This window comes from Grampus griseus, assembly GCF_964374135.1.
Source record: "Grampus griseus genome assembly, chromosome: 7".
Taxonomy (NCBI): domain Eukaryota; kingdom Metazoa; phylum Chordata; class Mammalia; order Artiodactyla; family Delphinidae; genus Grampus; species Grampus griseus.
The window spans coordinates 8564430-8578117 of record NC_139001.1 but is presented as its reverse complement, the minus strand read 5'-3'; the positions used below and the strand labels follow the sequence as shown (position 1 = coordinate 8578117).

At 37.3% G+C, this 13688-nt stretch overlaps 1 protein-coding gene across 1 annotated transcript in view; it reads left to right on the top strand.

Annotated features, from left to right (window-relative positions):
• The window catches only part of PSMD1 (proteasome 26S subunit, non-ATPase 1), a 105106-nt gene that overhangs the window by 16852 nt on the left and 74566 nt on the right, over positions 1-13688 (top strand). Inside the window, exons 9-16 of the mRNA XM_082658132.1 lie at positions 1006-1134; positions 2494-2582; positions 3056-3134; positions 3630-3803; positions 5872-5983; positions 6577-6773; positions 7748-7843; positions 9868-9932. Coding sequence (XP_082514258.1) covers positions 1006-1134; positions 2494-2582; positions 3056-3134; positions 3630-3803; positions 5872-5983; positions 6577-6773; positions 7748-7843; positions 9868-9932 — 941 coding nt within the window. The remainder of the gene's footprint in view (positions 1-1005; positions 1135-2493; positions 2583-3055; positions 3135-3629; positions 3804-5871; positions 5984-6576; positions 6774-7747; positions 7844-9867; positions 9933-13688) is intronic.

Here is a 13688-nt window from a genome sequence, read left to right as displayed (position 1 = left end):
TTGTAAATTATTTAAAAGTGTTTCATACCTGCTTTTATGGAGGTTTATTATTAAGTTTGATACCAAAGTTATTTTATAAAAATGGATTTTCTATAAAAAGTAAAATTTTAAATATTCATCCCAGGGAATTCCCTGGTGGTCCGATGGTCCAGTGGTTAGGACTCGGCGCTTTCACTGCTGACAGGGCCTGGGTTCAATCCTTGGTCAGGGAACTAAGATCCCACAAGCCACACAGCACAGCCAAAAAAGAAAAAAGATCAATCCCAGAAGGCACTTGACTTAGAAGAAATAAAATCCTTAGATCCTTATCAAAGAATGAACTCTGTCCAGAATAACTCTGAATTACCTGTCACAGGGTGAGAAAAAAGTATGGCTTCTAACAAATAAATGGCAACTTATCATAGAGGGGGAGGGGGTAGTTTAGTTGTCTTTATTTTTAGTATTCATGGTGTGTGGAGAGTGGGGCAAGGATTAGAGCAGTGGTCTGTTGGATGTAAATGTTTCCTCCATCAGGATTTTTGGTTTCTGGTTATCAGATATATAAATTTCAACTCTTCTTCACATGGTTGGAGAGTTGTGTTGATGGCTTGGTAGTTCATGAGATCATATATATGTGTTGGTTAAAGGTGCTTTTTCTCAATTTGGAGGAGGGAGTTTCTCACCTAAACTATAAGTTGGTTGTGTATAAAGTAGTTCTCCTTGCATATCACCAGTAATTAGTTACTCTTTTACAGTTTTTTTTAATATTAAAATATTTTATATTGGAAGTGAGTTTGGAATGAATTGCATTCTTCCATCAAGCTGGTATCATATCTCAATGGCATCTAATAAAGAAATAAATTACTTTCTCTCAAATAAATGATACATGAGTTTGCTAGATCCTACTGTTAAAATATGGGTTTTGTTGTGTGTATGACTGAATTTCACTGGTTTAGTGCTGTTAAAATAAAGTTAGCTTACTGGATTTCAGTAATACAATAATTTTCATTCTTGTTTGTTCGGCAGAGTCCAGAGCCCAAGGATCAGACTTTGAAAATGATTAAAATTCTAAGTGGTGAAATGGCTATTGAGTTACATCTGCAGTTTTTAATACGAAACAATAACACAGATCTCATGATTCTAAAAAACACAAAGGTAGGAAATTCATCTGTAATGGAGGCCTTTTTTTATATTTATTTCTTTGTTGAATAAATACTTATATTTGTTATTGAATAATTTGTTGCATTTTATTCCTGATCAAGGAAATAAGTATTTAAAAAAAATAACAATGGGAGAAATGCTTGATCTTGTTGAAGAAGAAAAGGAATTAATATTGATTGAGCTCCTGTTTTTTGTGCTAGTCTCTCATTGGGAAGTTTAGTGGCTTTTTTTTTTTTAAGTTAGCTTTTATTTGAATGTATACGTGTGGCATTTGGACAAATACCACAATCAGAACATTAATACAGGTTATTTGTGTGTTTGTTTTTCCCACTGAACTGCAGACTCCTTGAGAATAGGGGTTCTTACCTTGATATTGTAACCTTTGTTGAGATATTGATCCTAACAATTATTAATATTAATTTTTGAACAGATAATCTATTCATCGGGTTCAAAAAATGTTTTAATATAAAAAGATACATAGTACAAAAAAATCTTCCTGCCTTGCCTGTGTTATTTACCCAGTATCCTTTCCCAAAGTCATTTATTCATTTTTTATTGTCATATACTATTCCATTACTAAACAGTTGTTTGATTGAGGTATATGTAATCGTGCTTCTCCAGACTTTCAAAATAATTTTTACAGATGGCAAAAAGAATAATATAATTTGCATTTATGACAGTTTTCTGATGTTTATCTTTATACCGCAGTCTCATTAAAAATAAACAAAATAGGGGCTTCCCTGGTGGCGCAGTGGTTGAGAGTCCGCCTGCCGATGCAGGGGACACGGGTTCATGCCCTGGTACGGGAAGATCCCACATGCCGCGGAGCGGCTAGGCCTGTGAGCCATGGCTGCTGAGCCTGCGCGTCCAGAGCCTATGCTCCGCAACAGGAGAGGCCACAACAATGAGAGGCCCGCGTACCGCAAAAATAAATAAATAAATAAAAATGAACAAAATAACTTTGGTGCTTGCCAGAGTTACAGTGCCGGAAGAGGTGCAGCATTGCTCCTCAGGTTACCCCAATACTTTGGAGACCTTGAGCAAGATACTGAAGAGAAATGGCGAACTGTTCAGAAACCAAAAATTAGAAAGTCTGCTGCATAAATTCCTACCCAAAATCTACTACTGACCTCAAGTTAAGACCACAAATAAAACTTTGTTTGACTTGCTTGTTTTTTATAAGCTAGCTATTTAATGTTTATAAAAGAAATATCCAAGGTTCATATGTTAAATACCAGTTCAGTTTATTCATGTTTTCACCACAAAACAGGGCCTCTTACTGTGTGTTCACATGCAAGCTTGCGTTTGTAGGAATACTTTGCTAATGATAAAAATCTGTATTTGTTTTTGTAGGATGCGGTAAGGAACTCTGTGTGTCACACAGCGACTGTTATAGCAAACTCTTTTATGCACTGTGGGACTACCAGTGACCAGTTTCTTAGGTAAATATGCTTGTAGGTTCCCACTTTGGTTTAAAATTGTCTTTGACAGAGACTCTGTTGACATTGTCACATGGATGTGGGGAACTTTCCCTGCCTGACAGTCCTGAATTTTAAATTCTACTTTTCTATTTTATAAATTTTTTAAATTGCATATGCCTACTTGTTTTGAGGTAAAATTAATTTTCTCTATTAGTTGCCTTGAATATAGGTTTTTGAATGAAATACGTTAAGCTTAGAAATTTGATACAGTTTTGCTTTTGTTCATAGTGGAATTACATGTCATGCATTTTTAAAGTCCTCAAAATATTAAGAACAACTTAGGAGGTAAAATGGAATCATCAGTAACTTGAGATCCATAAAGTAAAATGATTTGTAACAGCTCAAGGTGAACATTTTAATGCTTTGACGTTAGCGTTATAAAAAGCTTTATGGAGTTCATTTCAGTAGTGTTGCTGAATTTCCTTTTCTTACAGAGATAACTTGGAATGGTTAGCCAGAGCCACTAACTGGGCAAAATTTACAGCCACGGCCAGTTTGGGTGTAATTCATAAGGTAATATATACCGATCACTGTGAGCAGGCATCAGAACAGAAGCAATTTTCCTGGAGTTAAGAAAAAAACTAAAGTTTACTATAATTCATTGACAGGTACATTTTGTTAAATTGGGTCAGTCCTCATACAGGGAAGGATAAAGTAAAGAAGAAATGTGTGTTTGTTTTTTTTTATAAAAAGTGGAAGCCTTTTTCCTGTGAAGACTAGCTAAGACATTTCTCAAAATGAATTGAAATAAGTTATTTGCATTATCTAAGATGAATTTGGGGAACTGTTATAAAACAAGGAGGGGGTGGGAATTGCAGCATTTGTTTCTAACCAGGATGTGACTGGGTCATTTAAAGGCTGTCTTCTTGTGTGAGTGATAAAGTTGCTTAGGAGAGAGCCCCACTTCCCCCTTCACTCTGGAGAAAAAGCAATAATCATAGAAAATGTTACATCTTCTTTTCTCTAACTTTCTTTTACTGACACCTTTGTGGTGGCTCAAATTTACAGGGTCATGAGAAGGAAGCATTACAGTTAATGGCAACATATCTTCCCAAGGACACGTCTCCAGGATCAGCCTATCAGGAAGGTGGAGGTCTCTATGCACTAGGTCTCATTCATGCCAATCATGGGGGTGATATAATTGACTATCTGCTTAACCAGCTTAAGAATGCCAGCAATGATGTAAGTATTAGAATGGAAAAATAAATTCCCATTACTTAAGAGTCCAGGGAGGGCTTCCCTGGTGGCGCAGTGGTTGGGAGTCCGCCTGCCGATGCAGGGGACATGGGTTCGTGCCCCGCTCCGGGAAGATCCCACGTGCCGTGGAGCGGCTAGGCTCGTGAGCCATGGCCGCTGAGCCTGTGCGTCCGGAGCCTATGCTCCGCGGCGGGAGAGGCCACAACAGTGAGAGGCCCGCGTACCGCAAAAAAAAAAAAAAAAGTCCAGGGAAACATTAAATTTGCCAAATTATTTCAGTGAATAGAAATTTTGTAGGATTCCCAAACCAGTACTGTTCTCATTGAATCTTTTCTTTCTTTCTTTATTTGGTTGCATGCGTCTTAGTTGTGGCAGGCGGGCTCCTTAGTTGTGGCTCGTGGACTCCTTAGTTATGGCTGGCCAGCGCCTTAGTTGCAGCATATGGGCTCCTTAGTTGCGGCATGCATGTGGGATCTAGTTCCCTGACCAGGGATCGAACCCAGGCCCCCTGCATTGGGAGCATGGAGTCTTAACCACTATACCACCAGGGAAGTCCCTAGAATCTTTTCTTTTGAAGGTAGTTTCCTCTCCTTCTCTATAAGCTAAAATTGTGCTTCTCAGTCCTTTAAACCTTGTGTGTGAGGAGCAAAATAAAGTACCAGATATTTATATTGATAAAATATGTGTTGTATTCCCACACTTCAGAGTCTTGTTATGTTATATAAGTGACTTTAGTGATCATTTAGCCTAATTCTATTATTTTTCAGGAAACTAAAGCCCAAAGAAATTGCATGTACTCTTTTGGGAATCAGAATCTTGCTTGTTTGAACTTCGATGGTTTTTTAAATGTAACTCTTTTGGAAAAACTTACTAAGCAGCCCTGTTCTTTTTTTAAGGAACCTTGACACCTAGGATTTTAGACTTTAACTTTTATGTTAGTCTCTTTTAGAAGGTTATCGGGAGAGTAGCTAAGTGAGCCAGAAAATTCTGTCCTACTTCAGTGAAAAGACTGAGGCCAGTAGGAAGGTCTTTCTCAGCTAATAAACCCCCTATCCACAAATCATATAGTTTATACATATCTCTACCTCATTTCCTCTGTTGGTCTCAGGTAAAAATTTTCTTGTCAGATAAAACTTTTTGGTTACCAGCAATAAAACCCTCTGCTTAAACAAGGAGTTTATTGGAAGTAGCTTATTTAATTAAAGGAAAAGCTGATGAACCAGTTCTCACAAAGGTTAAGCACAGGGCAGTTCTAGGAATCTAGATAACAAGAAGTAATGGGATCATCTCTTCAGCGCACTACTGTCAGGATGAATGAACTTGAAATGTTTTTGGTCCTTGGGTCATTCCACCTAAGAAAGATTAAAATTCCAGAGGAGCATCTGATTGGCCTGTCTTGGGTCACAGGCCCACACTTTCGCTAGGGGAAGATGGGAGCTTATTTTAAGTGATGGTTCCACCAAGACTCGAACCAGTGGGGAGGAATATTCCCCAAGCAGGAGTGGGGTGCTGTCACCAATAAAAGGATACCGTACATTCAAAAGTAACAGATCACCACAAAAGTGTTCTTCAAATAAAGACTAACTTTTGGTCTTGACACCATTTTCTCCCACTTTCTTCATAACCATGAAGTTATGAAGAAACTTTTTTCTCCTTTATCTTCAGTTTCCTTCTATGCTGCCTCCCTCAGTCCACAAGCATCTTCAGGTCTCACCTATCCTAAAAAAATCTTTCCTCACCACTTGCTTCTCCCTTTTAGTTGTTGTCATCTTTCTCCTCCCCTTCTCATGTGAATTTATTAAAAGAGAGCTGTACTGTCTCCACTTTCATTTTTTTCATTTCCTTTTCAACCCACTATTATTTTGCATCAGCAAGCAGCATTCTTTTGAAACTGAAATTGGTGAGGTTACCACTGGCCCTCTGTATCCTTTGATCATACTTCCTAGGCCAGCTGCTTTCCATGCCTAATATCACAACGTATTTTGAAATTAGAATGAAAGTTGGATTTTAAGTGCAGTGTACCAAATAAATGGAGCCCATCCTTTTTCTCTAGATTGTTCGACATGGTGGCAGTCTGGGCCTTGGTTTGGCTGCCATGGGGACTGCACGCCAGGATGTGTATGATTTACTAAAAACAAACCTTTATCAGGATGATGCTGTGACAGGTAAGTGATTCTTTCCAAAGATAACAAACTCTAGGATTAATTAATGTAACTGTAATATTTGTTTTCTACCTATATTTTGTGGTCTCTTAAAAATCTAATGGATTTCTCTATTTGTAGAGAATTCTTTTTAGGAAGTATAGGAATAGATTTCTCTATTTGCCCCATTTATCAAACTCATTTTATAAAAATATGTTTTGTGATATATAGGCTTTTTAAAATGGTATGTCTTGTGTATATGTCTGTATAACTGACTTTTGCAAATAGAAGTTTATTAGAGTGATCTGCTTGTATCCTGAGGCTGTCTCTACTGCTAGGTGATAATGTAGAAAAAATATTGCCATAATGTCTCCTTTGAAATCTCTGTAGGATTTTGTAGTGTATCCTATCAAGATTTAAAAGGAAAATAGCTGTAAATATATGGATGTACTTCCACATAAACTATTCTTTATGTCTGATGACTTGAAACAATGCTCTCAGAAGCTAATGGTTGTTTTGATAGTTGATGCTAATAGTTAGCACTTCCAATAGGATATGTTTTATTTACTTTACGTACATAACTCGTACTCTTTAATGTTTTGCTTTTCACTCACTAGGGGAAGCAGCTGGCCTGGCCCTAGGTTTGGTTATGTTGGGCTCTAAAAATGCCCAGGCTATTGAGGACATGGTTGGCTATGCACAGGAAACTCAACATGAGAAGATTCTACGTGGTCTTGCAGTTGGCATAGCATTAGTGATGTACGGAAGGATGGAGGAGGCTGATGCTCTCATTGAATCTCTCTGCCGTGATAAGGTCACATATTATTCATCCTTTTTTCCCTGCATTTCCTCACCCTCCTCACCTGCATTATTATATCCAGCATTTACAGAAACACTTAACCTTTACTGGAAATTATCTTTGTTCCTATCAGAACTCTTAGGCACATTTGTTGATAAAACTTCTCAAAAGATATATAAAGCCTTATAGAATTTAGGAAAGAAAAACTCTGATTAAAAGAGGTGAGCAGGGCTAATTTGAGAATTTTAAATTTAATCAAGACTTCAGTGATTTTTCAAATAAGCAGATTTAGAAAAATTCTTTAGAAATATATAAGTTGATTTCTTTTAGAAATAATGTTTTGGGGATGATTTCATAATCATTTAATAAGACATAAAGTTTACTTCATTGTTTTTTCATCAGAAAACAGTGCCAATCTCTATACTTATTTATTTGGGTGAAATTTTTTTCCTTTGCCTTTTGTTTTGTTTTTACAATGGTATTGTATATGGTAGGTAGTCAGTGGTAAACAGTACTGTCCTCTGTAATCTGATAAAAACATCCACTGCTATAGTTTATTGATAAAACTAATTATTTTGCTCACCTATCAGACTACATATCTCTTCCACTCAGTGCTCAGTGGCCAAGAATTAAGTGGTAAGGTAAAAGCAAGTTAGAATGTAGAATTAGAAGCAAGCTTCTTTGTTGTTTGACAAATGGAAGTTGAGAATCATAGGGCAGTGAGTGTTGGTATTGGGCTTGAGTTTATACTTTATAAAAAGTGTGAGGCAGCATAGGCATGTTGCACAGAATATTGGGAATTAGAAGCAGTTAACTACTACCATATTAGAGTCTTTTAATTCTCCATTTGTGTAGAGAACTGCCAACCACAAAATGGTGCTCCTTGAGTTCATTTCTTACCTAAAACCAGCTCCCCTGATGGATGAAACTAAGCCTGTAGAAGTTACTATCTGAAATAAGTTGATGATTGATATTGAATTATTTCTTAGGATCCAATTCTTCGACGATCTGGAATGTATACCGTGGCCATGGCTTATTGTGGTTCAGGTAACAACAAAGCTATTCGCCGCCTGCTACACGTTGCTGTAAGTACTCTGACCTTTCTTGGATAGGCATGGAAGAGAAAGTTTGCAGACGGACACTAAATGTGCTGATGACTGCACACCCACACCACATAACTATCACCAGCGGCCCCAGGTTCAGATCCTCATTCATGGAGCACAGTCAGCCATAACCTAGCGCCAGGTTCACTTAGCTTTTCAGAAGGATACAGGAAAGGATGACAGTGTGTCTATTTGAATGAAAGTCCTTAAAGTCATTTAGGAGCAACTTCTGAAACTCTATTCCAAGGGGCACCCTCATTTATAAGGGACAGGACCATGTGAATGGATCCAGGAACTTGGACATGCACTAGAACACAGCAGGGAATGACACAGAGTCTTTGGCATCATTGAGCTTAATGGAATACATTGAGCTTAGGGAATACAGATGCCAGAACAAATTAATACAAGTGTAATGAGAGTTGCAACACAGAAAACTCAAACTGCATATTAGCTGCTTCCTTTGAGGAACATGATATGTCTTCCCGTCTGCAAATAAATTGTAAAGCATTCGTCTAGGACTTCAACACACCTCAGGAGAATTGTTCCTGGGTATTCCATATTTATTGTTATGATTGTGTATGGAATTTTCCTCCCATTACATTTTCTGCCAGGTTATTATTGGTGTAAAACAAAAGCTATTGATTTTTTTAGATTTATTTTGTAAACTGGACACCTTATTAAACTCTTTTATTGTGTTTTAAAAAAAAAGACCATGTGAATGTGTGCAGCCACCCCAGGGTAGGGAAATCTAATGAACAATAGGAACGACTTCTTTTTCCAGCCTGTGAAGTTAGCTTCCAGGTACCCCTAAGGGACATGCTCTATGACAGGAGACACGTTGCACAGGAAAGCCAATGCCCATGTTTTCCAACAGGCTTTTTCCACTCAGAGTCACCCAATACAGGTACAGTTTTTCAGTGATAAATAATGTTGCCTGATAACACAGTGGACGTTCCATATGTCTTAACCCAGTAGGTTTCTACCATCTTGGTGCTGGGAGATGGTAGACCCAAGGTCATCTTCCCATGCAGAAAAGATTTAGAGCTATTATTATTTCTTTCTTCCTAGAGATATTCACTTGACACAGTATTTATTAATAATTTATTATTTATCAGTGCAGCATGTGGTATGTTATAGAAGGTTGTATTTTGCTTGAGTTTAGGACATACAGTTTTGAAAACAACATTGAAGGAATGGTTAGATTTTCAACGTGGCCCACAAAAGCTATGGTAGAGCTGAAATAGTCTTTAGAAGTAGCCCTGCATCTTAAACTTCACCAAACTATAAAGGCTTCTAAGCCTTGAAATGAAGAAATTCTCAGATGAATTTTTCTTAATTGGGGTAAGACATTCTAATAGAGGAATACAGTAGTCCCCCCTTACCCACGGGGTATATGTTCCAAGACGCCCAGGGGATGCCTGAAACCACGGATAGTCCATATACTATGTTTTTTCATATACATAACATACATACATACCTGTAATAAAGTTTAACTTATAAATTAGGCACAGTAAGAGAATACCTGAATTGCAGCATCACTACTCCTGTGCTTTGGGGCCATTATTAGGTAAAATAAAGATTATTTGAATATAAGCACTGCAATACCTCATCGATCTGATAACTGAGAGGGCTACTATGTGACTAGTGTGTGGATAGCATATACAACTGAGACACACCAAACAAAGGAATGATTTACATCCCAGGCGGGACAGAGTGGGATGGTGTGAGATTTCATTAGAATACTCAATGACATGCAATTTAAAACTTATGAATTGTTTATTTCTGGAATTTTCCATTTAATATTCAGACCACAGTTGACTGTGGCTAACTGAAACTGCTGAAAGTGAAACCATGGATTAGGGAGGTGGCTACGGTAATATACTAATGAGATCTAGTTTACATTTAAATGATGTGGGCCTCTCATATCAGTTTATTCTACTAATGTGATGAATGTAGTAATAGGATGCATGTAGTATAATGTAATTATCCTTTAAATTTTTTCCTAGGTAAGTGATGTTAACGACGATGTCAGGAGGGCAGCAGTAGAATCACTTGGGTTCATTCTCTTCAGGTAATAATTTCTAACTTCTGATTCTATTTATATTCCATTTCTATTTGTAGTTAGTAATTAAACAGAAACTAAATATCTGAGGAAGTATGTCTAGGTTCAGAGTGAGGACCATATAACATTAAAGTTAGTACTGTTCCTCTGAAAAAGAAGCCAGTATGTTTTGAGAGTCTGAGATGCTCTTTGAGAAGCAGTAGTCCTCTTCCCATGTATATTGGTAATTCAAAAGGGATGCTATCTCTCACACAGACTTGTAGAGTTCTTGAAGCTCTTTAATGAGAGTGAAAGGTATTAGGTTTTGTTTAAACGCAAAGGAGTGGAAAATGTGCAGATTTGGAGATGCCCTTGGCATTATAGTATGGTTGTGATTTAGAGGACACACTCTGAAACCAATCTGCCAGGATTGAATCTTGGCCCTGTCACTTACTAGCTGAGTGACTTTGGGCTTGTTACTTAGCGTCTTTGAACTTCAAATTCCTAAGGGTATAGTAATAGTACCTAAGACTGTTTTTTGACAGTTAAGTGAATTAATATGTCTAAAGTCTTTCGAACTGTATCTGGCACTAGTAAGTGCTATTCAAGTGTGTATGAGTAGTGGCAGTTGCAATAGTTGTGGTAGATGCAGTAGTACTTCTTACAGTAGTTCTTCTCTCCAATTTCATATACACTGTTTCTTTTCGCTTAGGTACTTTATCTTAAAATGCAACATAGGAAAATAAAAAGTATTTCTTTCAGTTCGTTTTTGGGCACTGCTTATTAGAGTTTACTTGTGGTGAAATTACACAGTAAAATAAGTTCTGAAGGTGCATGTAAGATGAGTTTCATGTACTTTTCATCTTTGGTATAGATTGTATATATATTTTTTCCAACAAATATTTACTCAACATCCACTGTGAACTGGTTAGAGGACCTTCTCTAAGATGCAAGATAGGAAGTTAACCATTTACTGCAGGCACTAAATATATTTTTCCTATTGTGGATAAAAATGTTGAATAAAACAGCAAAGCACACATCCATATAGCATGTTAATAGGTTTCTCCTTACACCAGTCAGTTTTGTTGAATGAGGTTGTTCAAAAAAATACTAATCTCCTTTACTGTATTACCTCTAACCTCATTTGTCTAACTTGTTCACAGAGAGACTAGAGAACTTTCACTAAATCCTAAAGTCATAGTATTTATACAGATCTACTAGTCTGGTACCTCTAAAACAGATTATGTGGTTAATTGGTTATTATTGTTTTTAGTAAATTCATAGAAGTATCACGTGTTCATTGATTCCTTTTCTGAGATCTGATAAAAGCTATTTGTGTTAAGCTATTCCACATTTTTTCAAAAGATCTACAGCAGGCTCCATAGTTTAAATTTCTTGAGTCCTGTCTCTTTTTGAACACTGGAATATTTAGCCACGTACAGTCCTTTTGTATCTTTGCCATTTTCTGTTTTTGCTCAGATTTGTCAACAGTGGTTCTACAATTATATTCACAAGTTCTGTTTCAGGGAAGTGATTCATTTAGCTTAGAGACTTGAACTCATTTAAGGCACCCAGTCTCTTCACCTGTTTTGCATTTTGATCAGTCTTAACAACGTTACTTTCTATCTTTCTGGTCTAAAAAGCATTCTCCTGAGACAAAAGATGGAAGCAGAATAGAGGTTGAATAGTTCTGTTTCCTTCCTGTCATCTTTGGCATATCATTCTAGCCAACCTGTGATGCTAACCTTTCCTTAATTTTGTTCTAGAGATTAGACACAATTGAAAACCAAAAACAAATGGTTTTATTATTGCTATTCGGGGAGGTTTTTTTTTAATTCTTATTGGAAAACTAGATAATTTGTATATGGAAAATATATTCTTCTAGGTGTGCCCTTAGTAACTATTGGCCTGTATAAAGAATCCTACTCATCATGGTCTCTTCCTGTGTTTTATCTATTCAGTCGGCTACTAACTGTTCCTATTAGTCACTTTATATTTTATATCATATAAATCAGTCACCTAGTGTGTGTATTCTGCCACACAGGAAGTTGAGCTTTCGTGAAAACTGTTTTTCTTCCATTTTTAACCTGACAGTGCTTTGCTCTCTAATTATCAAAATTCATTTCTGCCCTTGTGTTTACTGTAGCTTACACATGTGCTCAGTTCCCAGTTTCAGCAGCAGATGTCTTCCATGAGCTGCTTTTAGGCTTTGCTAAGATCTCTACTACCTAGGATACTCAGATCCAGCTAATGAGTTGTTTTTGTGCTCATTATTTCTAAGGGACCATTCAGAGTTCTGTTGCTGTTGTTTTCTTTTTTCTTCATAATATGATTCTTCTAAGAGGTAGAAACTGGAAAAGACTTTATAGGTAACTTTGTCTAAAACTTCATGGATGAAGAAAATTAAATGTAATCAACTTGTCTAAGGAGTTGCAGTTAAAGCCAAGTTCTCTAATTTTAGATTGTTGTCAATTCCCTGGAGTGATTTTTTTTTTTTTTTTTTTTGCGGTATGCGGGCCTCTCACTGTTGTGGCCTCTCCCATTGCGGAGCACAGACTCTGGACGCGCAGGCTCAGCGGCCACGGCTCACGGGCCCAGCCGCTCCGCGGCATGTGGGATCCTCCCGGACCGGGGCACGAACCCATGTCCCCTGCATTGGCAGGCGGACTCTCAACCACTGCACCACCAGGGAAGCCTTGGAGTGATAACTTTTAAAGGTGAAAAAAACCTTAGAAATAAAACAGTATTCCCATTTTTTTTTGAAGAGAAGAAAATTGAATTCCAAAATTGTTAACAAAACTTCCTGTTGTCATAGAGCTGAATGGTAGAACAGAAATTCAAAACAAGTCTCAGGATAGACCAATGCTTTCTCTACCATGCCTTTACTTCAGAGCGCCTTCTTTCTGAGTGTCTGTGATAGAACATTTTTATTCTCAAATTTCCTTATTAAGTTTAATATTTGGAAAGTTTCTGTACTGTATCCTAAGAATTAGTAAATGTTTTCTGATGTGTCATCGGTTGCTTTCTTAGTGTGCTCCATTTTATCATTTCTTCCCTTTTAAATGATACTTCTAAAATAACCACAGACATTTGGCCCCCTTGAATTGTGTTTTAAGGATTTATTTCTTCTTAATTTTTAAAACTTCTTTTAAAGTATACTTATTGGACACAAATACTGAAAACATATCAGTAAACACATATTTGTACTTCAGCAACTAAGGTGAAATTGTCTTTGTAGAAAACTAAAAATTTTCATGTGTAGGGCTTCCCTGGTGGCACAGTGGTTGAGAGTCCGCCTGCTGATGCAGGGGACACGGGTTCATGCCCCGGTCCGGGAAGATCCCACATGCCGTGGAACGGCTGGGCCCATGAGCCGTGGCCGCTGAGCCTGTGCGTCCAGAGCCTGTGCTCTGCAACGGGAGAGGCCACAACAGTGAGAGGCCCACGTACTGCAAAAAAAAAAAAAAACAAATTTCATGTATATTATCTCCTTTATTCTTAGGATAGTCCAGGGAGTTGTAGTGTTTTCACTGTTTCTTTCTACTGGTATTTGTGGGTTATATGTTCATAATCTGTATGATAAAAATAGAAAATTAAATTGAAAAACATTCTTGCCAAGTTGAAATGAACCTAGTGTAATTTTAATCCAGTAAATAGGTGATTCGTGGGTCCATTGTTATTAGTCTAGTCAGCAGGTTTATTGTCACTACTCTGTACAGTACTGTGCTTGGCATTGACTGAAAACTCAGTTGGAATTGAACAGAATCTGAATTATTTCATCTTCAC